Here is a 25,577-nt window from a genome sequence, read left to right on the forward strand (position 1 = left end):
AGTTTTTGCTGTGTATGTATAAATAATTATCTTCAAACTTATTATCATATTCAATTAAAGATTTATTTATTAGCAGTAACAGATCAATAAATATTCACAATAACATCATCTGGTATACTGTTACAGTAACATGGTTTATCAAGTTAGGTAATAAAATGACATTCTGCTGCACTGTTAGTAGTATCTTAATTAAGCATTTATACTCAGATTTATGAATCCTTTGGTCCAAAATCTTGATATCTCAGACCTGTAGACATTTTAATACAGTGTATGATTATAACACTATCGTAATGCAATCACACCTCACTGTCGTGGCAGTGACATACAAGCAAGCTGTGTCCAAGAAGTATTTTAACACAAATATCATCCCACAACAGTTTTGTGCATTGACTGAAAAGTAAAGCTACAGTATGGCGGATTTAGTGTCCTCTAGTGGTGATCATGCAAATTGCACATCGATTCATTGTTGCAGGTAATTTATACACTAATGAACAGATGGTTATGAAAGCTAAATTCTATTTCTCCTAATAAACACCACTAAATGGTATACAGTGTCATTTTACACAGGATGGTGGCAGTTGCGAGTTTGTTGTACAGTTTAAAATGCGACTGATACAAGTTCGGTTTGAAAATTCTTCAAATCTTTTTATAGGAGCTTTACAGTATATAGGAGACAAAGTGTAAATATAACCTTTTTCTCATTAAACATTTATAAATTGGATTACATTGGTGAATTTATTGTGTAGCATTTTGTTAGTTTTTTCTTTGTTTTTGTGGTTTTATGTCATACGACGTGTTGAGCCAGACTGCCTTCAGTATTTTGTCCTTTTAAAGTTTTTTGATTTTTGTGCAAATGGCATCATCTCATAAAATGTCACTCTGTACAGATTTGAAATCATTGTGTGCCAATCAGTGTCAGTATCCGGGGCTGCCTCATCCATGAAATTTTACACTAAGTAAAAACAATTCTTCTTCATCTTTCGGCTGTTCCCGTTAGGGGTCGCCACAGCAGATCAATCGTTTCCATCTCACCCTGTCCTCTGTATCTTCCTCTTTCACACCAACCACCTGCATGTCCTCTCTCAGCACATCCATGAACCTCCTCTTTGGTCTCCCTCTTCTCCTCCTGCCTGGTGGCTCCATCCTCAGCATCCTTCTCCCTATATACCCTGGGTCCCTCCTCTGCACATGTCCAAACCATCTCAGTCTCGCCTCTCTGACTTTGTCTCCAAACCGTCCCACCTGAGCTGTCCCTCTGATATGTTCATTCCTAATCTTGTCCATTCTTGTCACTCCCAAAGAGAATCTCAACATCTTCAGCTCTGCCACCTCCAGCTCTGCCTCCTGTCTTTTTGTTAGTGCCACTGTCTCTAAACCATACAACATAGCTGGTCTCACTACTGTTTTGTAAACTTTCCCCTTCACTCTTGTTGATATTCTTCGGTCACAAATCACTCCTGCCATCTTTCTCCACCCACTCCACCCTGCCTGCACTCTCTTCTTCACCTCTCTACCACACTCTCCATTACTTTGAACAGTTGACCCCAAATATTTAAACTCATCTACTTTCACCACTTCTACTCGGTGTAACTGCACTATTCCACTGGGCTCCCTCTCATTCACACACATGTACTCAGTCTTGCCTTTACTCTCGCTCATTTTCTTTATTCATCAACTCTTCAAAATATTCCCTCCACCTTCTCAGCACACACTCCTTACTTGTCAGCACATTACCATGTGCATCTTTTACCACCCTAACCTGCTGCACATCCTTTCCAGCTCTGTCCCTTTGTCTGGCCAATCGGTACAAGTCCTTTTCTCCTTCCTTACTATTCAACTTCTTGTACAGCTCGCAATATGCCTTTTCCTTTGCTTTTGCCACTTCTCTTCTCGCACTAAGTAAAAACAATAAAGTCAATTTTTGTCATGAGTTGGTGGCATTGCAGCAGACTGATCTCATACAGGTACAGTGATTCATCACAAATGTGGATCGGTACGCTTTCACGTTTAGGTTTACATATGTTTTGCAAAGAAACGCTACATTAACTAATTCTATTTATGCTTCCAAAGTGGAATAATACAGTCGCTTGCCTGAAATGGCTGGTTCGCTTGTTTCCTTGGATCGCCTCATGTATCAGTTCATGTTGTTATTACCCTGCATGCCGGGGAAGCAGGGTATTGTTTTATGGATGAGATCAATCAAAAATGACTGGACGGATTTCCTTCAGACTTAGTTGGAGTATGACAGCTAGATATCTCGAGTTTATTCAGTTTTGGAATAGTTTGGTCAAAGGTCAAGGTCAAGCAACACATGGTCCCTAAATCACCTTTTTTGTATATTTCAACAATCAGCAAGCTTAGATGGATCATCTAAAACAAGTATTGAGCAGCAAAATATTTGTGATTGATTGGTATGAATGACTTCATAATGATGTCACACAGAAGTGGTACTATACAGGTTACACAAACATTTGTTTTTAAGTAAAATTTCCAATAATTACAGATGCCACTTTGAGTGACCAGAACATGCAAACTCCACACAGAAAGGCCACAGGTGGAATCAATCCCATGACCTTCTTGCTGTGAGGCAACAGTGCTAACCACTAAGGCACCGTGCTGCCCAATTATTAACCAGGAAATTAAATAATCTCTATATACTGTATATGTATGTACATACACACATATGTACAATATATAATTTAAAATGAACATTATTGCTGTAGGCACAGCCATCATATTTGTTTGAATGCTTATGTGACGAAATGACAGTGCCATTTTATGATAAATTTATAATTCTGGCAGCTGTCTCGTAGCTGCAAATGAAAACAGCACGAACTATTGTAGCATCCACATTTAGCTGCAGATGCTTAGACATGAGTGATTTAACAACTTTTTTTTAATTCCATAGTTTTTCCTGAAACACCATTTGCTTTGTTTTGTGACACTTGAAAAAGTACGTCAGAAACAGCTTCAGTAGTGTGCTAAAATGGGCTTCCGTCAAGCTTTACATGTTGTTGTACTGACAGGCCATGCAGCATCAGTGATGCAAGTGCCTTTGTGCACGGTACAGTTTGAGTCTATCTCTGGTTCCTGGCGTCTTCCTGACTCACAGGTTACCTGCAGGTCTTGGCAGAAAGAAGATGGCCTTCTGACCCCGGTGGTTGGCTGGTCCTGTTTTGGGTTGACCGTTTCTCTTCAGGCCTACGTACCAGCTGTACTTCTGTGAGCAGAATGTGGTGTAGTGGTTTTCTTCATACTTTTCCAGGAAGTAACACTCATCATTCAGTGCTTGCTGAGACAAGAATAAAGTGATGCAAAACTTTCAGTCAGTGCATTGTAACTGCTGTATGGATACAAATGGAAAAGGTAACTGCGGAAAGGTTCACTGACTTTAACTTTGTGAATGATGCTGTGATATTTGCAGAATCAATGGATACCCCGAGTGAGGTGTTGGGGTGTCTTGGTGGATTTATGATTGTCATGGATCAACACTAAGATCCAGGTTTTCAATGACTTCCTGGACTTGGCCATTCTTAATCAGGCCCTGAGACCCATCTAGCCAGGGCTTATCCTTGGATATCGTAGCATGAAATGGAAGGGATGTGTATCCTTTGTTGGTCCGCAGCCAATTACAGCTTGGTGGACAGGGACAATGCAGATGAAGTGTCTTCTCCAAAGACCCAGATACGTAGGTAGCGCGATGCACACACCTGGAATTAAGTCTATGCATCGGTAGTCCTACTCCTATATACTGCTTCCTGTAATGGTATGTGGTGACAGTGACAAATTGTCGATGTTCACTTGTCTCATCAATGGCATTCATATCTATGGGTATCCTGTCTCTGAGATCAAGTGATGGCTGGTAGCTCAGCTTATGTAGTTATAACATCCCTGCACATCAATGTATGACAATGCTGATGTCATGATTGGACTTGTGGGGTTTGTTCAGGGCTTTATTGTTATTTTGTTTGCTGTCCTTTTGTTCATGGTTTGGTTTAGGGCTAGGGATTTATCTTGTCTGGTGTCTGGGTGATTGGTGGTGGACATTTCCGTTCCAGTTCCTTCCACTACACCTGTCCTGCATTTCCCACTAATCACTTCCTCTTTATTACAGCTCCAATTCCAGTGAAGTTGGGACATTGTGTAAAATGTAAATAAAAACAGAATACAATGATTTGCAAATCCTCTTGCATGCAGGCCAGTCTAGTACCCACACTCTTTTACTATGAAGCCACACTGTTGTAACACGTGCAAAATGCGGCTTGGCATTGTCTTGCTGAAATAAGCAGGGACGTCCTTGAAAAAGACATTGCTTGGATGGCAGCATGTGTTGCTCCAAAACCTGGATGTACCTTCAGCATTGATGGTGCCATCACAGATGTGTAAGTTGCCCATGCCATGGGCACAAACACACCCCATACCATCACAGATGCTGGCTTTTGAACTTTGCGCTGGTAATAATCTGGATGGTCTTTTTCCTCTTTTGTCCGGAGGAGACAACAGCCATGATTTCCAAAAATAATTCGAAACGTGGACTCATCAGACCACAGCACAAATTTCCACTTTGCATCTGTCCATTTCAAATGAGCCCGGGCCCAGAGAAGGTGGTGGAGTTTCTGGATGTTGTTGATGTATGGCTTTCGCTTTGCATGGTACACAATGACGTCGGTTTTTAATGCAGTGACGCCTAAGGGATTGAAGGTCACGGCATTCAATGTTGGTTTTTGGCCTTGCTGCTTGCGTGTAGAAAGTTCTCCAGATTCTCTGAATCTTCTGATTATATTATGGACTGTAGATGATGGAATCCCTAAATTCCTTTAATTGAACGTTGAGAAACATTGTTCTTAAACCGTTGGACTATTTTTTCAGTTGTTCACAAACTGGTGATCCTCGCCCCATCTTGAACGGCTGAGCCTTTTTGGGATGATCCTTTTATACCTAATGTTGACACTCATCTGTTTCCAATTAGGTGTCCTTTGAGAATTCAACAACTTTCCCAGTCTTTTGTTGCCCCTTCCCAACTTTTTTGAAACATGTTGCAGGTATCCATTTCAAAATGAGCAAATATTTGCATAAAAACAAGAACGTTTATCAGTTTGAACATTAAATATCTTGCCTTTGTGGTGTATTCAATTGAATATAGTTTGAAGAGGATTTGCAAATCATTGTATTCTGTTTTTATTTACATTTTTACACAAAGTCCCAATTTAATTGGAATTGGGGTTGTAGTTGCACTCTGTCCCTCTCCTCCTTGCTTGGTTGTTGTGCCTCTTTGGAGCATTTATCTTCAGAGTCTCCTGTTTTTTTGCCTACCAGTGTTTTCGACCTGTCTACCTGTTCTGGACCCTGTCTCTGCCTAATGCTTCAGATAGTGTTGCTTGTAACGGCCAGCATTTTTGTATATCGAACCCAGCTCGAACCAACATTAAACCCAGTAAAACTAACATCTGAATCCTGCATTTGTATCCAGCCACTTTGGACCATTGAGTCTAACAGAACTGCTAGCCATGGATGCAGTGGGTTCAGATCCATCTCAATTGTTGCTGTGCGCCCAAGCACAACAATTAGCACAGCATGAAGAAAAGCTGGCTATGTTCTGCTCCAGTCTCTGCGAGCTGACCAGATGCCGAGACCTGCTGATGGCATCTCTCAGTTCTCAAGTTGGTCAGTTCCTGAACAGGCTAGACACTCACCATACCGGGCACCCCAAGCAGAAGCAACCGATAACCCACTTCCTGGTCCATCTGCGGAGACGCTCACGCCCATCATGAACTCTGTCATGTGCAATCAGCTCTCCAGACTGGAACGCTTTTCCGGGGAGTCAGGTGATGTCAAACCATTCATAACCAAGTGTGATCTACACTTTGAGTTAATGTCATCAATGTTTCTGTCTAATTGGGCAAAAATAGCGTTCATGATTTCTCACCTGATTGGGTGGGCGGTGGCCTGGGCCACCTCTGAATGAAGCCTTCAGTTGGAGTCATGTCAGTTGCTCCACCATTTCAACTGTGCACTGCTACAGGTGTTCCAACACACTTTGCCTGCTGAGAAGCAGCAAGGTCCCTCATGAGGCTTCAGCAAGGCAGACAGCGAGTAGCCAGCTACACCATAGACGTCTGCATTCTCGCTGCCAAGAGCAAATGGAACACTGCTGCCTTAACGGATGCATTCGTCCAAGGACTCGCCGATGAGATAAAGGATCAGCTGATTGCTGTAGAACTCCTGGAGGACCTGGACGCACTCATCGCACTTGCCATCACAATTGAGAGACGGCTGTCAGACTGACGGCTGCCTTCCTGGTTTATTCTGGATCCTGTGCTTATTCAAGACTTTCCCCCCTCGCACCCTGGGGATCCTGGGCCATCAGGGTCAGCCTTGGGGGGAGGGGTGATGTCATGATTGGACTTGTGGGGTTTGTTCGGGGCGTTATTATTGTTTTGTTTGCTGTCTTTTTGTTCATGGTTTGGTTTAGGGTTAGGGATTGATCTTGTCTGGTGTCTGGGTGTTTGGTGTTGGGTGTTTCCCTCCTGTCCTCCCTCCTGCTGGCCACACCCTGTTCTAGTTCCTTCCACCACACCTGTCCTGCATTTCCCACTAATGACTTCCTCTTTGTTAGTTGCACTCTGTCCGTCTCCTCCTTGTGGGACTGAAGATAAATGCTTGAAAGAGGCACAGGGCACAACAGAGTGTCTAGTCCTGTTTTATGCCTACCCGTGTTTTTGACCTGTCAACCTGTTTCTTGGACCCTGTCTCTGCCTAATGCTTTGGATACTGTTGCTTGTAACAGCTAGCCTTTTTTTGTACCAAACACAGCTTGAACTAACATTAAACCCAGTAAAACTAACATCTGAATCCTGCATTTGTGTCCAAACACTTCATACCACCGAGACTAACAACTGAGAGTTTTGCAAGGGATCAAATGTCCATCTGTTTAATGTCTTGGTGTTTCTTGTCTTACTGTATGGTTGTGAGACCTTGACATTAACTACTGACCTAGGATGACAACTAGATGTCTTGGATTCAGGGTTTATCCAGAGGATCTTTGGGTGTTACTGGAATGACTTTGTCAATTGAACTATTACTTAGGGAGACTCAAGTCATTATACTTGCATCATGAGGGAACATTAGGTCCAATTTATGACCATTGTAGTCCAACCAATTTGGATTTTTTTGGGGGGAGGGGAGGGGCAATACAATGCAGATATTAGGGAGTAAAAAATTTACTATGTATATATATATATATATATAAATTGTGTGTGTGTGTGTGTGTGTGTGTGTGTGTGTGTGTGTGTGTGTGTGTGTGTGTGTGTGTGTGTGTGTGTGTGTGTGTGTGTGTGTGTGTGTGTGTATAAAGAAATTATTCCTTTCATTATCATACCTTTTCGACAAAGAAATGTAATTGTTTTACACTTTAATCTTCATTATAAAACACTGTCCAACAACCAACCAATGTGCACCACACTATCATCACTCAGACTGGCAGTCACCATATCAAATGGCTCAGCATTTGTTTCTGTGTAGGCTCTCAGTTGTCCAGGTGGTTTCCATAGTAGACAAGCTTGAATCTTCGACTGGACTGGGTTGCTTGACGCGAGGACGTTTCACTTCAAATCGCAGAAGCTTCCTCAGCTAAAATTCTTGCTCTGGAAGTCTGACTTCTGTCTGACTTGTAGAGAAGAATAAAACAGAAGCCAACAAAAGCTGGAGTTTTAAACCTAACCAGACCCCTCCTACTGAGAGGCAGACTGCTATAGGCTAGTGACTAAACAATAGCTCTAATTAGCAACTATTGTGCTGTAGTTAGCACACCTAATGGCAGGACAGCTGTCCCTCTAATGATGGGATGGATGCCTTTCTGATGGCTCCCTTGATGACGTGAATGACTCATTACCATGAACAAAAGACTGAAACTGCTTTGACCTGAGTACCCCATTGTAAACAGGGGATAAAGTGTGTCTCAGACCCCCTCCCCGGTTAAGGCTGGGTTTCAAACATTTCACAAAGAATGCCTCCTTGACCCCTCTCTCAAACCATTTCTTCTCTCTGGCTAATATTTTAACTTCCTTGTCCTCAAACGTGTGGTTAGTGTCTTTAAGGTGGAGGTGAACCGCAGACTGAGGTCCACTGGCACCCTCTCTGCGGTACTGGTATAGCCTTTTGTGTAAAGGTTGCTTCGTTTCACCTATGTAGTGTTCATTACAGTTTTCCTGACATCTGATAGAATACACTATATTGCTCTGTTTGTAACTAGGGATCATGTCCTTAGGGTGAACTAATTTCTGTCGCAAGGTGTTAACCGGTTTAAAGTAAACTGGGATTTTGTGCTGTCTGAAGATCCTCTAGTTTTTCCCCTACTCCTGCTAAATAAGGGAGAGACACTCCTCTTCTTCTTGTCTCTGTCTCCTGTCTATCTGGTCTCTTTGTTCTCTGGGACTTCTGCACTTTGTCCAGGGACCATCTTGGGTACCCACATACTGTGAGGGCTTTCCGGACATGTTGTTGTTCTTTAGCCCTTCCCTCTGCAGTTGTGGGCACCTGTAGGGCTCTGTGTTGGTGCGTCCTGATCACCCAGAGCTTGTGTTCAAAGGGGTGGTTTGAGCCAAAGAGCAGATATTGGTCAGTGTGAGTTGGTTTTCTGTAAACCCCTGTCTGGAGCTGCCTGTTCTCTCCAATCGTAACATCACAGTCCAGGAAGGCTAAATGGTTGTTTCTGGCATCCTCACGTGTGAACTTGATATTGGCGTCCACCGAGTTGATGTGTTCTGTAAAGTCCTCAACTTGCTGTTGCTTGATTTTGACCCATGTGTCATCAACATATCTGAACCAGTGACTGGGAGAGATGCCTGTGAAAGACGTCAAGGCTGTCTTCTCCACTCGCTCCATGTACAGATTGGCCACAATGGGGGATACCGGAGACCCCATCGCACAACCATGAATCTGCCTGTAGTAATTCCCCCTAAACAGGAAATACATGGTGTTGAGACAGATCTCCAAGAGTTGGCAGATGTGGTCTGGTGTGAGTTTGGTCCTTTCAAGTAGAGACACATCCTCCAGCAGTCTCTGCCTCACAGCTGAGACGGCCTCAGCAGTGGGGATGCAGGTGAACAACAATGTCACATCAAATGACACGATAGTTTCATCTGCCTCCAGCTGTAGGTCCTTGATCTTGTTCACAAAATCTTGTGTGTGTTGTGTGGGCCGCTGAAGAGGAGGTACTGCTGGCCCACCACCACCAGAGGGCACCCTGCCTGGAGTGCGGGCTCCAGGCACCAGAGGGCGCTGCCGCCTCACAGGAGCAGCCGGGGTGACAGCTGACACTCATCACCTATGACAGCTGTCACCACTCATCTGATCAGCATCGGTATATAAGCAAGACGTCATCTCCACCTCTTTGCCGAGATATCGTTCTACCTGGAAGGTAACGTACCTCAGCTGACTGTTTGACAGTATTCTTTTGTGATTTTGTGCGTTGTATTGTGGACTACTTTTCCAACGAGAGGTGGAGGTAGCTTTCCTGCCGTACGGATTCCTGGGTGCAAACGCGCCCTCATTTAATTGCTTTTTGTTCCTCGCCAGCAGTACCAGGTCCGACACGCGGAGGCAGTGGCCACCTGGGAGTTCGGGACTTGGCGGCTCCAGTATTCCCGGGGTCTGGTGGCGGAGGAAATCGTGTGGTTCCAGTTCTGCTTTGGACAGGCATCTCCTATCTTCAAGCCTGCCCACACGACACCTTTGTGAATTGACTCTTGTCTATTGTTGTAATCTGTTGTATTTGTTGTGCACATTCACAACAGTAAAGTGTTGTTATTTGACCTACTCCATTGTCCGTTCATTTGCGCCCCCTGTTGTGGGTCCGTGTACCTACACTTTCCCAACAGGATATCTCGGCCACCGTCATGGATCCCGAAGGGCGTCAACCGGCTGTTGAACGGCCAATGGAAGAACAGGGCGCACAGGCGTCCGCAGGAGGAATGATCGGTGAGTTGCAGCGGATCCTCACCGCTTTCACGGCTCGGTTGGATTTAATGACCGAGCAGAACGTCCTCCTTAACCGCAGGGTGGAGGCTCTCGCCGCGCAGGTGGAAGAGCGCCCTCAGGGCGCTGCTGCGGCTCTCCCTCCTGTCGACCCTGTGCGTAACAGTGACGTTCCACAGGTCGTTCAACGACCCCTCCCACCTTCCCCGGAAGCATACATAAGCCCTCCAGAGCCGTACGGAGGTTGTGTGGAGACGTGCACGGACTTCCTTATGCAGTGTTCGCTCGTCTTCGCACAACGTCCTGTCATGTACGCGACTGATGCCCGCAAGATAGCTTTTAATAAACCTGCTTCGCGGTGAAGCACGCGCTTGGGCTACAGCGCTCTGGGAGCAGAATTCACGGCTCCTTCAGACATATGATGGGTTTGTGAGGGAGTTCAGAACAGTGTTCGATCACCCAAATAGAGGAGAGACCGCTTCAGCCGTGCTGCTGTCAATGAGACAGGGGCGCCGGAGCGCAGCTGCCTATGCAGTCGACTTCAGCATCGCGGCTGCGAGGTCCGGCTGGAATAGCACTGCCCTCCGCGCCACCTTTGTAAACGGACTGTCGTTGGTCCTAAAGGAGCACCTGGTGGCTAAGGACGAACCGCGGGATTTAGATGGGCTTATTGATCTCGTTATACGATTAGACAATCGGTTAGAAGAACGCCGTCGGGAACGAGACGAAGGGCGTGGCCGGGCACGCGCCGTCCCTCTCCCTTCCGGTTCCGACCGCGTTCCGCCCTCCCCATGCTCCACGGCCCCTACGCTCCGTGTGGTTACAGCTCCCCCTGCTGACGAAGCTATGGACACGAGCAGGGCCACATTTAGGGCACCAGATAGACCGAGGAGGCTGGCCCGCGGAGCGTGTTTTGTTTGTGGCTCGATAGAGCATCAGGTAAGAGACTGCCCCGAGCGGTTAAACACCAACGCCCGCCCCTAGAAACTGGGCTAGGGGTGGGCCGAGACATTCACGTGGGACACACCCACATTGCCACACGACTCCCAGTTACAATCCTTTATGAGGATTTAACCCTGAAGGCCCCAGCACTGGTGGACACAGGCTCTGAAGGGAATCTGTTAGACAGCAGATGGGCCAGGGAGATAGGGCTCCCTCTGGTGGCGCTTACCTCGCCTGTGCAGGTGCGGGCACTAGATGGCTCCCTACTCCCTCCAATCACACATAAGACACCACCAGTAACTCTGGTGGTGTCAGGAAATCACCGGGAGGAGATCGAGTTTTTTGTGACTCCTGCTGCCTCCCGTGTGATTTTAGGGTTCCCCTGGATGTTAAAACACAATCCCTGGATCGATTGGCCATCCGGGGTAGTGGTGCAGTGGAGCGAGACCTGCCATCGGGTATGCTTAGGTTCCTCGGTTCCTCCCGGTTCCCAGGCTAAGGAGGAGGTCAGAGTCCCGCCCAATCTAGGGACGGTGCCGGTGGAGTACCATGACCTTGTGGATGTGTTCAGTAAGGATCTGGCGCTCACCCTTCCCCCCCACCATCCGTACGATTGTGCCATTGATTTGGTTCCAGGCGTTGAGTTCCCGTCCAGCAGGCTGTACAACCTCTCACGACCTGAGCGCGAATCAATGGAGACCTACATCCGGGACTCTTTAGCTGCCGGGTTGATCCAGAATTCCACTTCCCCGATGGGTGCAGGTTTCTTTTTTGTGGGAAAAAAGGATGGCGGACTACGTCCATGCATTGATTACAGGGGCGGACAAATCAAGGTTCGTAACGATACCCATTGCCCTTGTTGGATTCAGTGTTCACGCCCCTGCATGGAGCCCAAATGTTCACCAAGCTCGATCTTAGGAATGCGTATCACCTGGTTCGGATCCGGAAGGGAGACGAGTGGAAGACGGCATTTAACACCCCGTTAGGTCACTTTGAGTACCTGGTCATGCCGTTCGGTCTTACAAACGCCCCCGCGACGTTCCAAGCATTGGTTAATGATGTCTTGCGGGATTTCCTGCACCGATTCATCTTCGTATATCTGGATGACATACTCATCTTTTCTCCGGATCCTGAGACCCATGTCCGGCATGTACGTCAGGTCCTGCAGCGGTTATTAGAGAACCGGCTGTTTGTGAAGGGCGAGAAGTGCGAGTTTCACCGCACTTCTTTGTCCTTCCTGGGGTTTATCATCTCCCCTAACTCCGTCGCTCCTGATCCGGCCAAGGTCGCGGCGGTGAGAGACTGGCCCCAACCCACCAGCCGTAGGAAGCTGCAACAGTTCCTCGGCTTTGCTAATTTTTACAGGAGGTTCATTAAGGGCTACAGTCAGGTAGTTAGCCCCCTGACAGCCCTGACCTCACCAAAAGTCCCCTTCACCTGGTCGGATCGTTGCGATGCCGCGTTCAAGGAGTTGAAACGGCGCTTCTCGTCTGCACCCATTCTGGTGCAGCCCGATCCTAGTCGCCAGTTAGTGGTTGAAGTGGACGCCTCGGACTCAGGGATAGGAGATGTGCTTTCCCAGAGCGGGAAGACCGATAAGGTCCTTCACCCGTGTGCCTATTTTTCCCGCAGGTTGACCCCGGCCGAACGGAACTATGACGTCGGCAATCGAGAACTCCTTGCGGTGAAAGAGGCTCTTGAAGAGTGGAGACATCTGTTGGAGGGAACGTCCGTGCCATTCACGGTTTTCACTGACCACCGGAACCTGGAGTATATCAGGACCGCCAAGCGGCTGAACCCCAGGCAAGCCCACTGGTCACTGTTCTTTGGCCGTTTTGACTTCCGGATCACCTACCATCCCAGGACCAAAAACCAGAGATCAGATGCCTTGTCCCGTGTACATGAAGAAGAAGTCAAAGCGGAGTTGTCGGATCCACCGGAACCCATCATCCCGGAGTCCACTATCGTGGCCACCCTTACCTGGGACGTGGAGAGAACCGTCCGGGAGGCCCTGGCACGAAGCCCGGACCCCGGAACTGGGCCGAAGAACAGACTCTACGTCCCACCAGAAGCTAGGGCTGCAGTCCTGGACTTCTGTCACGGCTCTAAGCTCTCCTGTCATCCAGGGGTGCGAAGAACCGTGGCAGTTGTCCGGCAGCGCTTCTGGTGGGCGTCCCTAGAGGCCGACGTCCGGGATTATATCCAGGCCTGCACCACCTGCGCCAGGGGCAAGGCTGATCATCGCAGGGCTTCGGGACTGCTCCAGCCGCTGCCCGTGCCCCATCGCCCCTGGTCCCACATCGGCCTGGATTGTGTCACGGGCCTCCCGCCGTCCCAGGGCAACACCACCATCCTCACGATAGTGGACCGATTCTCCAAGGCGGCCCACTTTGTGGCCCTCCCGAAGCTCCCGACGGCCCAGGAGACAGCGGACCTCCTGGTCCACCACGTCGTCCGGCTGCATGGGATCCCAACAGACATCGTCTCCGATCGTGGTCCCCAGTTCTCCTCGCAAGTCTGGAGGAGCTTCTGCCGGGAACTGGGGGCCACGGTGAGTCTCTCATCCGGGTATCATCCCCAGACCAACAGGCAAGCAGAACGGGCCAATCAGGAGGTGGAGCAGGCCCTGCGTTGCGTGACAGCCGTGCACCCGGCGGCCTGGAGTACCCATCTGGCCTGGATCGAGTATGCCCATAACAGCCAGGTGTCGTCAGCCACCGGGCTCTCCCCTTTCGAGGTGTGTCTGGGGTACCAACCTCCTTTGTTTCCGGTGGTTGAGGGAGAGGTCGGTGTGCCCTCGGTCCAGGCCCACCTACGGAAGTGCCGTCGGGTGTGGCGTGCCGCCCGTTCTGCCTTGCTGAGGGCCCGGATGAGGACGAAGGCCCATGCAGACCGTCGGCAGACCCCGGCCCCTACGTACCGGCCAGGGCAGGCAGTGTGGTTGTCTACTAAGGACATTCCCCTTCAAGTGGACTCCCCTAAACTGCAGGACCGGTATATCGGTCCGTTTAAGATCATCAAGGTACTCAGTCCAGCCGCAGTGAGGCTTCAGCTTCCGGCCTCACTGCGGATCCATCCCATTTTCCACGTGTCCCGGATCAAGCCCCATCACACCTCACCCCTCTGTACTCCAGGTCCGGCACCACCTCCTGCCGGGATCATCGATGGCGAGCCGGCTTGGACTGTGCGCCGGCTCTTAGATGTCCATAGGATGGGCCGGGGCTTCCAGTATTTGGTGGACTGGGAGGGGTACGGACCTGAAGAACGCTCCTGGGTGAAGAGGAGCTTCATCCTGGACCCGGCCCTCCTGGCCGATTTCTACCGCCGCCACCCGGACAAGCCTGGTCGGGCGCCAGGAGGTGCCCGTTGAGGGGGGGGTCCTGTTGTGTGGGCCGCTGAAGAGGAGGTACTGCTGGCCCACCACCACCAGAGGGCACCCTGCCTGGAGTGCGGGCTCCAGGCACCAGAGGGCGCTGCTGCCTCACAGGAGCAGCCGGGGTGACAGCTGACACTCATCACCTATGACAGCTGTCACCACTCATCTGATCAGCATCGGTATATCAGCAAGATGTCATCTCCACCTCTTTGCCGAGATATCATTCTACCTGGAAGGTAACGTACCTCAGCTGACTGTTTGACAGTATTCTTTTGTGATTTTGTGCGTTGTATTGTGGACTACTTTTCCAACGAGAGGTGGAGGTAGCTTTCCTGCCGTACGGATTCCTGGGTGCAAATGCGCCCTCATTTAATTGCTATTTGTTCCTCGCCAGTAGTACCAGGTCCGACACACGGAGGCAGTGGCCACCTGGGAGTTCGGGACTTGGCGGCTCCAGTATTCCCGGGGTCTGGTGGCGGAGGAAATCGTGTGGTTCCAGTTCTGCTTTGGACAGGCGTCTCCTATCTTCGAGCCTGCCCACACGACACCTTTGTGAATTGACTCTTGTCTATTGTTGTAATCTGTTGTATTTGTTGTGCACATTCACAACAGTAAAGTGTTGTTATTTGACCTACTCCATTGTCCGTTCATTTGCGCCCCCTGTTGTGGGTCCGTGTACCTACACTTTCCCAACAGTGTGTTCTCCACATGGTGGTCTGAGTTACCCACTAGAGAAGCCAAAATCCACTTGAGGTACTTGGCCAAATTGTACGTGATGGAATCTGTGCTACATACAATAGGCCTGAGTGGCACGTCCTGTTTGTGGATTTTGGGCAGTCCATAGATGCACGGAGTGGCGTCCCCAGGGTACAGTCTGTAGTATATCTGCCTGTCGATGAGTCCCTCTTTCTCCAGGTTTTGGAGGTAGCTAATGATTTTCTTCTTATAGCCGCTCGTGGGGTCCCTCTTCAGACGTTCGTATGTGTTGGAGTCACTGAGCAAGTTGTTGATCTTGGCCTCGTAGTCCGATGTGTTCAGGACCACCGTGCATCTGCCTTTATCCGCTGGCAGGATAAGGATGCTTTGGTCCTTTTTCAGTGCTGACAAAGCTTTCCGTTCTTCTCCTGTGATGTTGGATGGAGGAGGCTTAGCACTGTTCAGCACTGCTGTGACTCTTAGTCGGAGGTCCCCAGCTTCTGACTCTGACAAACTGTTATGTTTAATGGCCGACTCTACTGCAGTGATGTAATCTACTATCGGAATATGTTTAGGGGTCACTGAGAAATTTAGTCCTTTAGCGAGCACATCCTTTTCTGTCTGTGTAAGAACCCTGTTGGGGAGATTCTTTACCCAATTTTCCCTGTTGTCACTAATTTGTCTGGGTGTATCTTTAAAAATACTCCCACTGAAAGTACGCCTTTTCTGCACTAAAAGGTTGTGAAACTTCCTGATTTGTCGCTCCTTACTTTTTAAATGCTCAGCCATTTGAATTTTAACTATGAACTTTGTGATCTTATTATGGGCCTCTTCCTCCACTAAGGTTTCTAACATTTTGTGCAGGCTATCAAGATTATTTTGGAGGTCTAATATTTTAAAATGAAGTCTTCTAATTCTAAGACCCAAAATCCTCCTAAGGTAACTGTGCTGGATCTTTTCTGCTGTGTGACCTGCTTCTAGTGCCTTTTGCTTCATGCATTTGGGAATAACATTGTTTTGTTTGCATCTCAGGTTAAATCTTAAGTGGTTTCTAAAGTTAGCTATCTTTTTAGCAGTCTTTTCCAGCTTACATACCAGTGCCAGGGCCTCATGCCCACAGTTGGTCGCAATGTTTCTGTGAAGGCTCTCAGTTGTCCAGGTGGTTTCCATAGTAGAGAAGCTTGAATCTTCGACTGGACTGGGTTGCTTGACGAGAGGACTCGCGTCAAGCAACCCAGTCCAGTCAAAGATTCAAGCTTCTCTACTATGGCTCAGCATTTGCATAAAATTGGCTTTTTGTCTAGTTTTTGCCTGCCTCGCTGGCAACAAACTGTGTATTGACACCATTTACAACAGCCAAAATGTTTTTCTGCATTCTTTATTTGGGAAAATAAAAGTTTTCAGATTGGCAAAAATAACAGAGATACTGATATGTTGGTGAAAGACTCATATCAGCCAACCTATATATGGGTCATGCTCTAATGACCCTGTGTCATGTTTCTCTGGGCACGATCCACTACAAAGTGGTACTGGACTGTTTGCCTGCTTGGCTGGTTGCCTTCCAGGACGCAGGAAGTGTGGGGGATTCATCAACACATATACTAGCATAGTTTGTAACTGGGTTTGTCGTTGTTACTGTGAAAATTTAAAACTTTCTACTGCATGTACATTAATAGCATGCAGCTTCCACTCTCACAGCCAGCAGTGGTGGAATTTTCTATTGTTATCTCAAAGAAAAAATGCCAGTGTACGTAGTATCACAAGTAGATCACAGAAATATTAAAACTTACAGATCCATACAGGTGTCCATCTTTGTTCATGGCTAGAAACCGTGTGGTCATCTCACCCTTGATGACCACCACTCCTACGCTCACAGCTTTCAGCCTCAGGATATCTGCAATACAAGCATATAGCACTGGTCAGTGCAGGGATCATATCATGGACAGCTTTTTCAGGAAGGTAATATAGTTTCCCAGATGTTGTAAACACAGATATATCTGGGTGTGTAGCCAAAACTACTCTGTTGACACTGAGGTGATGCATCCTAAAAAATAAATAAATACATTTTCAGTTGTCTATGAAACATCCTGTGTCTCTGTGCATTGAATGGATATCATTGAGCTTCCTACACCATTTTAGCCCTCACAGAGGAGGCACCTGTCAACCCCCCCAACCCCCAACCAGATTGTGTGGAACCTGCTGCCTCAAACAGCACAAACTCAATAATTAAAAAGAAGTCCATATACGCAGTTGTACGACATATGTCACGGTAGTCTAAAACGAGTCGATTCAGTCCTGTTCTTTGCATTTAATTGTTTGTGTCATCATGCACACTCATAGAATTGTGGTGCTTTGAGGAAATTTAAGATGAAACCTCAACTGTATTTAAATGTAAAAGCCAGATAAAACCTCATTTTGCACCATATGATCCCTTTAATAACTGAAGAAAACTCTACCTCATGTCACTGCTTATCCCAGGTAGGGTTCTCTTTCTTAGTAACCACCAAGAAAGCTTTTAATAATAAGTTAATGTTACAAACATTCTAGTTAATTTAAAAAAAAAAAAACCTGTTCAGCATGTTTAATAATAGGGTCATTGCAGGTGTAGTATACATAAAGCTGTACGGCCTTTCAAATTTCACAAAACAGACAAGATTTAGTTTCTACTTAAATCCAAATGCAATGTGTATAATGTAGGTATAAATGTAAAAACTATATAAAAGGTATAAAATTTATGTATAAAATATAATGTAGGTTTATTTTTGTAACATGTTGCAAAATTACAGCTCATTTTAAATAAGGGAAGATATGAGAATTCCATGGTGAATATTGTCTTTTCCTTCTTATGCCATCTACATGAGGACGCACATGTGCACATGCGCGATGCTTTGAGATTACCTGTGACCTGACCCACTTGCTTGTTGCGCATTCCCGGGGTGCGCATGCTAACATTCATAAGATATCTTGTCGATCAATTCAGAGGCGTTACCGGTTTCAAAATTTTTAGGTTTAGAAGTGTTTTTTTTTCTCCTCCACTGGAGGAGAGAAAAAAACACTGGAGGAGTGGAGGAGTTTAATTATCTCGGGGTCTTGTTCACAAGTGAGGGACAGATGGAGCGTGAGATCGATAGACGGATCGGTGCAGCATCTGCAGTGATGCGGTCGCTGTATCGGACCGTCGTGGTGAAGAGAGAGCTGAGTAGGGGGTAAAGCTCTCGATTTACCGATTGATCTACGTTCCGATCCTCACCTATGGTCATGAGATTTGGCTCATGACCGAAAGAATGAGATCGCGAGTACAAGCGGCCGAGATGAGTTTCCTCCGCAGGGTGGCTGGGCGCTCCCTTACAGATAGGGTGAGGAGCTCAGTCACTCGGGAGGAGCTCAGAGTCGAGCCGCTGCTCCTCCACGTCGAAAGGAGTCAGTTGAGGTGGCTCGGGCATCTTTTCCGGATGCCCCCTGGACGCCTCGCCCGAGAGGTGTTCGGGCACGTCCCATTGGGAGGAGGCCCCGGGGAAGACCCAGGACACGCTGGAGGGACTACATCTCTCGGCTGGCTTGGGAATGCCTTGGGGTTCCCCTGGAGGAGCTGGGGGAGATGTGTGAGGATCGGGAGGTCTGGGCGGCTTTGCTTGAGCTGCTGCCCCCGCGACCCGACTCCGGATAAAGCGGAAGAAAATGGATGGATGGATGGATGGAAGTTTTTTTTCTTGCTAACTTCTACAAGAAATATGAGAATCATATTACATTTATGCAGAAATAAGCTCTTTCAGAGTGTTTTCCACCATCTTGGTTTTTTTGTTCGAGCAAGCAGCCAGCTGACGTCACATTACCACATTACCTTTCTTTACTCCAGCTGGCAGTTGTCATGTTCTTCTTAGCATCCTCACAAACCTCGGGGAAGCTGCCATGTGATCTATGATGCCACTACCATATCTAGGTGATGGCGTCTGATTGCTTGAATTTTAACCCTTCAGGGGTCAAAATTGTAATTTTTTGGCAGATAGTGTGAATTTTGATTATACTGGCAATATCATATTATGAATCCCTTATTTAAATGCTAAGTGTTAGATATATTTCTGTGTCTAATTATGGTTTTCTTTATTTGTTTTCTGTATTTCTTTTGGTATCAAGGTAGTTTTTATGTGTAGGGTTATATTTTTGGTTTCATTCTTATTCTCACTTTCCTTTGTTCTTCTTTGGTATGTAGAACTGGATTTAACCAGTTTGTACCACATAGGATAAAGAGAGTTAGGTTACAATTATAAATCATATGCCTCCCGTTATTGCGCGGGCCTGGGGCAGAGGGATGGACCTCCCTTGAATGCCCACGGGGGCCAATAAGAGAAGGACTTTGCGAAATAAGGTCTGCCTTTGTTACGCATATGTAATCCTGTATAAAAACTGCTTGTATCCATTGTCCGGGGTTCTGTAAGAGCGGATCTTTTCTGTAAGAGAAGTTCTTGCGGGGCCCAGGCCTGATTATTTTGGCTGTGACTTTGATTAAATTTAAAAGTGTGGAATAGTTTGAGATTGTGCTTTGTAAGGGGCAGTATTACAGAAAGAACTGGGGGGAAAAATAACACTAAGTAAGGGGTTTCTGTGTAGGCTCTCAGTTGTCCAGGTGGTTTCCATAGTAGAGAAGCTTGAATCTTCGACTGGACTGGGTTGCTTGACGCGAGGACGTTTCGCTTCAAACACTAAGTAAGGGGTGTTAAAGAAAATTATTTTATGACTTTAATCTTAAAAAACCCAAAGCCCACACAGCTTTAAATTAAGCTTAATCTCTTGCACAATGTCATTCCTGAAATCACCTTTTTATTCTTTTTATGAAATTTAAATAAATAAAACTTCTATCCTCACCATAGTTGTCATTTTCCTGTCTGCCACCATTCACATTTCCGTCCGGTAAAATCCTCAGATGGTGTCCTCCGTTCTGACAGTAGAGTCTGGTCAGGGACTGCTGCTCTTGTCTGGACATGTCCACAGACGCAGGTCCAAAAGGCAGCACTGTAACCTCTCCCTCAGACATCCTATAGAGAGTCTGAGCCGAGGAAAAAGAGTTTCCAGAGTGATGACTCTGCTGCTGCAACGACACACGAAGTCTATACTCACTGTTCATGTCACCTGGATTGTGTTTTAGGTGCCATTAAAAAAACACAATAACTCTGCAACTCCTCCATTTATCTTCTCTCTGACAGTGTTTTGAGGCACTTCACATTTTTCTGGAAGTGATGAAACCATTCAGGCCTCAACATGACTGAACTTGTTTTCTAACTTAACATCAATTACATTCTTTCTTGGGAAAATAATGCCCAGATGGCAGTGATGTCACGCACAGCTAAAACCAGTACGAGACCAGACAGTAAATAAATAAACAACATCTGGACAGGAGAAAATTTCACTGTAATGATTTCACTTACTGCTGGAAGTGTTGCAAGTACCAACACAAGATGTGTAACAGCCCATTGAGGAGGACTCAATAATTTATCATGAATCCACAAGAGAAAAAGAAGATCCATCCTCTTTTGAAATATTTAACAGGCAGTGAAGGACCTAAAAAGCAACAGTTTAGTACAACTGCTGATAAAGATCTGGTCTGTTTTATCATCGGGAGCCAGACGTAGCTGCCGTAGAGCCACATCTGGAATGTCTTGTTAAAGGGGAACAAGAAATAAAGAAAGCAGAAAAGAGGCAGCAGAGCAAATCCACAAGAGGAACGTTAGGCCTACCCACTCACGGCCTGCTTTTCTTCAGAACCGGACCTGGAGAAGAAGAGTTTGTTTTACAGGATTCGAGAGTGCTGGTTGTTCCCAGCAGGTCCACAGGGACCTTCGGACAGACATGCACATGCAAGTGACGTCAAACATCCAAGCAATGATCAGTCAGAGAGCAGGTGCGTGGGAGGAGAGTAACCCGCACTATTTGTTAATATGGGGGTGGGGGGGGGGGGGGGTAGAGATGAAGCTCTGACTCGAGTAAAGTTCAGCAAGGAATCAAACAAGGCGAGTTACCCGTGGCAAAGGGCACCTTCTGTGTTGGTATTTCCCTTGGTGAGAGAGGGGTGACTGCAGCAGACACACACACAGTCTCATACATCACACCACACGTTAGTATATGTTTAATGAATGTGTGATATTGCCCACTGCCATAACTGACTGTGCACTTGATGTTACTGCATGTGCACACCTTTACCATATTCTCAAACTGTTTGGTGTCAACCGCCGATGTAAATTCTAGGCACCTTGCCCCTCCACTTTTGGAAGATAGTGATGAACCCTTGATCTGCCCAGGTGGTTGACAAATGGGACTGACAGCAGGTCAGTAAGGTATTGGATGCCGTAACTTCCCGGTTGGTCTACTCCCATTTCATCTACTTCCCATTTGTTCTACTCCAGGTTCATCTACTCTTAGAATTGTAGAGTAGTGCCATTTCATCTACTCTCGTATTTTCCTGATTTTTTTCTTAATATTCACAAGATTTTGACTTATAAGAGGTTGTAATGATAAACCAAAAATACCCCCAATTTTCAATATTTTTTCAGCATTTTTATTTTGGGTTAGGGTTTGGATTACCCTAGAGTTTCTTTTGTATTTGTATCAGCTGCTATATTCAAAGATAAAATAAGTCATTAATATTACTCTTTTATGTTGTGTGGGCCGCCAGAAGAGGAGGTACTGCTGGCCCACCACCAGAGGGCGCCCTGCCTGAAGTGCGGGCTTCAGGCACGAGAGGGCGCTGCCGCCACGGACACAGCCGGGAGTGACAGCTGTTACTCATTACTTCCTGACAGCTGTCACTCATTCTTCATCATCTCACTCCATAAAACCCAGACGTCATCTCCACCTCATCGCCGAGATATCATACTTCATTGGAGGTAATATCCTCAGCCATTTGTGTTTCCTTATAAGCTGTATATTGTGAGTGTTTGCAGGAGTACCGGTCCCTCTTCCTGTGGAGGCTGAGTGAGTGCAGGACAGCACTCTTTTCCTCTGAGGGATTACTGTAAATACATCAGCATTCTGAGTGAGAGGTGGAGGTGGCATTCCCACCGTTGTTGTTACTGGGTGTACACACACCCACACTTGACTGTCTTTGTTCTCGCCAGCAGTACCAGATCCGACAGTCGGGGACGGTGATCACCTGGGAATTCGGGACTTGGCGGCTCCAGTATTCACCAGGTTCTGTGGCGGCGGAAATCGTGTGGTTCCGGCTCTTCTCAGGACAGACGTCTTCTATCCTCGAGCCTGCCCACACGTCACCTTTGTGGATTGACTGTAATTATATTCTGAGATTGTCTGTATATTCGTTGTGCACATTTCACAACATTAAATTGTTACTTTTTGGCTCATCTATTGGCCGTTTATTTGCGCCCCCTGTTGTGGGTCCGTGTCACTACACTTTCACAACACTTTTAGTTTATTTAGAAAGCTATGTTTTAGGATATTGTAGAAGTTAATTTCCTTAATTTCATCCAAAAAATAAAAACTATCAACTAAAAGTTGAATTTTAAGTTTCATTTGCCTAAAAATCCAAAACAAAATGGGAGTAGATGAAATGGGATTTCTGTACTTTCCTAAGAGTAGACCAAATGGGAGTAGACCAACCGGGAATAAATCAGTGGATGCATCAGTGCACAGCAGTAGTAGCACATGCTCCCAGACTTGAACTGCCTAATCTTACCCAACCCATAGCGGTTGTCCTCGTCTGTATCCATACAGTGGAGAAGATGACAGGTGCCATTCATTTAGATTGGTCAGCATGTTTAAGTAACAACATGGAGGCCAAAAGCTAATGGTAACCTTAACCTAGACCAGAGGTATTCAGCTCATTCCAGAAAGGCCCGAGAGAGTGCAGGTTTTTGTTATGTGTCGGACGCAGCCCGGAGAACCGACCAGCGTTTGAAGGACCCAGTATAAAATAAGCAGAGCACGGTACAAAGGATAACAGAGTTTAATAAACATAACAGTGATGTGATTAATATAAGAGTGCGCGGTCTGGTGTGGTGGAATGCGGTGCGCTCCCAGCAGCGCTAACGGTCCGGAGCCAGAACCAGTTCGGACCCAAGGACCCCACCGACACCCCCCAGGTGGCCGCGACAAACCGAGTCTGTGAATGAAGAAATCATCATGTGAGTTCACACTCCACACACAGAGAGACCGCTCAAAGGTGTACAAACAGCAAACACTTCCTGGCTTAATTACTAATCAGCTTCCCACCCTGCAGGCATGGAACACCCTGTTCACAAACTCACTGCAGTGGAAGCTGATCAAAACGACCAACATAACAGCTCAATATAATAAGGTGTGAGGGACACCACATTTACTGACTGTACAAATGTTAGTCACAAAACCTAACATACCTCAGGAAGTGTGCTGACGAGCGTGAGACCTCACCCTCTCCTCTTTCACAGACCATGCATCAAACCTGGACGTTCTCTGCATCCACTGATGATGAGATCTCGAGACGACGATCTCACCCGTCTGGTCACAAGGTCGAGTCTCTGGCAAATACACACTGTGCACTCCAGACTTAAATGCCACCATGTTCCAATCCGTGTAGATGCACCACAGCTGTGAGTCCTGACGAGCCTCAGGTGATCAGGGTGAGGTCCTAATAACTCAGCCACACAGCCACTCAGTCCTAAACGCGCACCACCTGGAAGGAAAACCAAAAGACAGAAACAAAAGACAAACAAAAGCCAGCCAGGCACGCCAGCCACAACAGTTTTCTTTGCAACCAGCCACTCCATCAGGTGATTTCACTGATTAACTGATTCCATCTGCTCAAAGTGATGTTAATCCATGAAATCACCTGGTTGAGTGGGTGGCTGCAGAGAAAACCTGCACCCTCTCAGCCCTTTCTGGAATGAGTTGAAGACCTCTGACCTAGACCCTAGCCTTGGTCATAACCTCCATAACTTTAGCTTTCAGGTAGTCTCCCATTGCTGATTATTGATGTTTGCGCATGTGCTGCCAAATGCACAAAACACTCCTTCCACATTTTTTCCACAATTTTCCAAAAACTTAAAGCTCTGTCAAAATTTCAAAACTGTGTTCTGTTGAAGAGGGCAGGTGTTTTTCAGGGGTTTCATGCTGCCGAGGACGATCACAAGACCTGTACTGGACGGTAGGTTCCTGTTACTGCATCTTGTACCACTTGTCCACTTTCACACCAGTGTAACCCCAATCTGCAATTGCAAAATCCGATTATTCACATTATGTGGATCACAATGTATCCCAATGTCACAAATTTTTTTACACATTTTTCCAGATTTCTCACAATGCTCTACAACACTACGTTTATGACATGTTACACCTTTTTTATGCCTGATTGTTTTTTATTTTCTTCTTTTTTTTTGCAAAAACGCACACAAATCAAAAATTAGCCATGGGAAACCACCCTTAGTCACTCACTCATCTTCAACCGGGTCGCAGGAGGCTGGAGCCTATCCCAGCTGTCATAGGGTGCGAGGTGGGTTACACCCTGGACAGGAGATCAGTCTGTTGCAGGGCCACATAGAGATAAACAAACACATTCTCACCCGAATGCACACCTACAGACAATTTAAAGTTTCAACTTCACCTAACCTGCATGTCTTTGGATGCGGGAGGGAGCCGGAGCACCGGGAGGGAATCCACACAACCATGGGGAGAACATGCAAACTCCACACAGAAAGGCCACAAGTGGGAATCGATCCCATGATCGTCTTGCTGTGAGGCAACAGTACTAACCACTAATCCAAGGTGCTGCCCACCACTCTTACTCACCCCAAATTAATTTAAAGTAGTCCCCCTGGGTTAATATTTGTTCCAGCATCAGAGTTGCACCCTCTGTTGTGCAACCCCAACAATGCCAATTCTTCTATTTTCAAGACAGCTGTTGTAACTGTGATTGTGCACCTTAAGTCTCCAGTAAGGGTTCTGACCAAACATTGGTGATTGACACCTCCCAATAAGAATGTGTTTCAAAAAGAAAAAGTTGATTCATGCATGCACTATATTAACTGTAAACAGGATACGCTTTGTTTTTTGTTCTTGACCTGCACAAATCCTCACAACAGACTAAGTTTCTCCAAAGAAAATAGAATTTCACTTGATTGCCTGCCAAAGGAATCAGCAAACAGACAGTCACACAAACCACAAACTTGTGCACCTACCTGGGAGAAAATCACATGCCCGTGCCACAAATGAGCCAGCATGTCCTTCTTTTTGTTTCCTTATGACGGAGGTTTAGCTGAAAACATCTTCTGTGCAAAGCGACCTCCAGAGAAGTGCTTAGACTTTATGAGTAGAGTCTGTATTTGTATGTATCACCCGCCTCACCTCACCCCTATTCTAAAAACGTCAGAGGACTCATTTTAACAGGCCAACGTCAGAACTAAATTTACCACCCGAAGACAGCACGAGAGAGACAGAGACAGTGACACAAGTGGCCCGTCTGACTGAGTACTGATACATTTTTTTGGAGGTGTCCTCCTGGAGACACTGCATGTGGAGAAACACAATATAAACACTTGTAAAGACAAAGAGGATGACTTCAGCTTCCAGAGTAAAACTTACATAATTTCTGCCGTCCAAATCTGGT

General features: G+C 46.6%; 1 protein-coding gene across 1 annotated transcript; it reads right to left on the reverse strand.

Annotated features, from left to right (window-relative positions):
• Window positions 1-3,030: 3,030 nt before the first annotated feature.
• Window positions 3,031-25,361, reverse strand: LOC117516531 (fibroblast growth factor 1-like). Its single transcript, XM_034177416.1, has 4 exons — window positions 25,150-25,361; window positions 19,853-20,022; window positions 16,780-16,883; window positions 3,031-3,292 (listed from the first exon to the last, which is right to left on the reverse strand). The coding sequence occupies exons 2-4, from the start codon at window positions 20,019-20,021 to the stop codon at window positions 3,107-3,109; spliced, it is 459 nt and encodes a 152-aa protein (XP_034033307.1). The 5' UTR covers window position 20,022; window positions 25,150-25,361; the 3' UTR covers window positions 3,031-3,106.
• Window positions 25,362-25,577: the final 216 nt, after the last annotated feature.

The sequence above is a fragment of the Thalassophryne amazonica genome, chromosome 9 (genome assembly GCF_902500255.1).
Source record: "Thalassophryne amazonica chromosome 9, fThaAma1.1, whole genome shotgun sequence".
In the NCBI taxonomy this organism is placed as follows: domain Eukaryota; kingdom Metazoa; phylum Chordata; class Actinopteri; order Batrachoidiformes; family Batrachoididae; genus Thalassophryne; species Thalassophryne amazonica.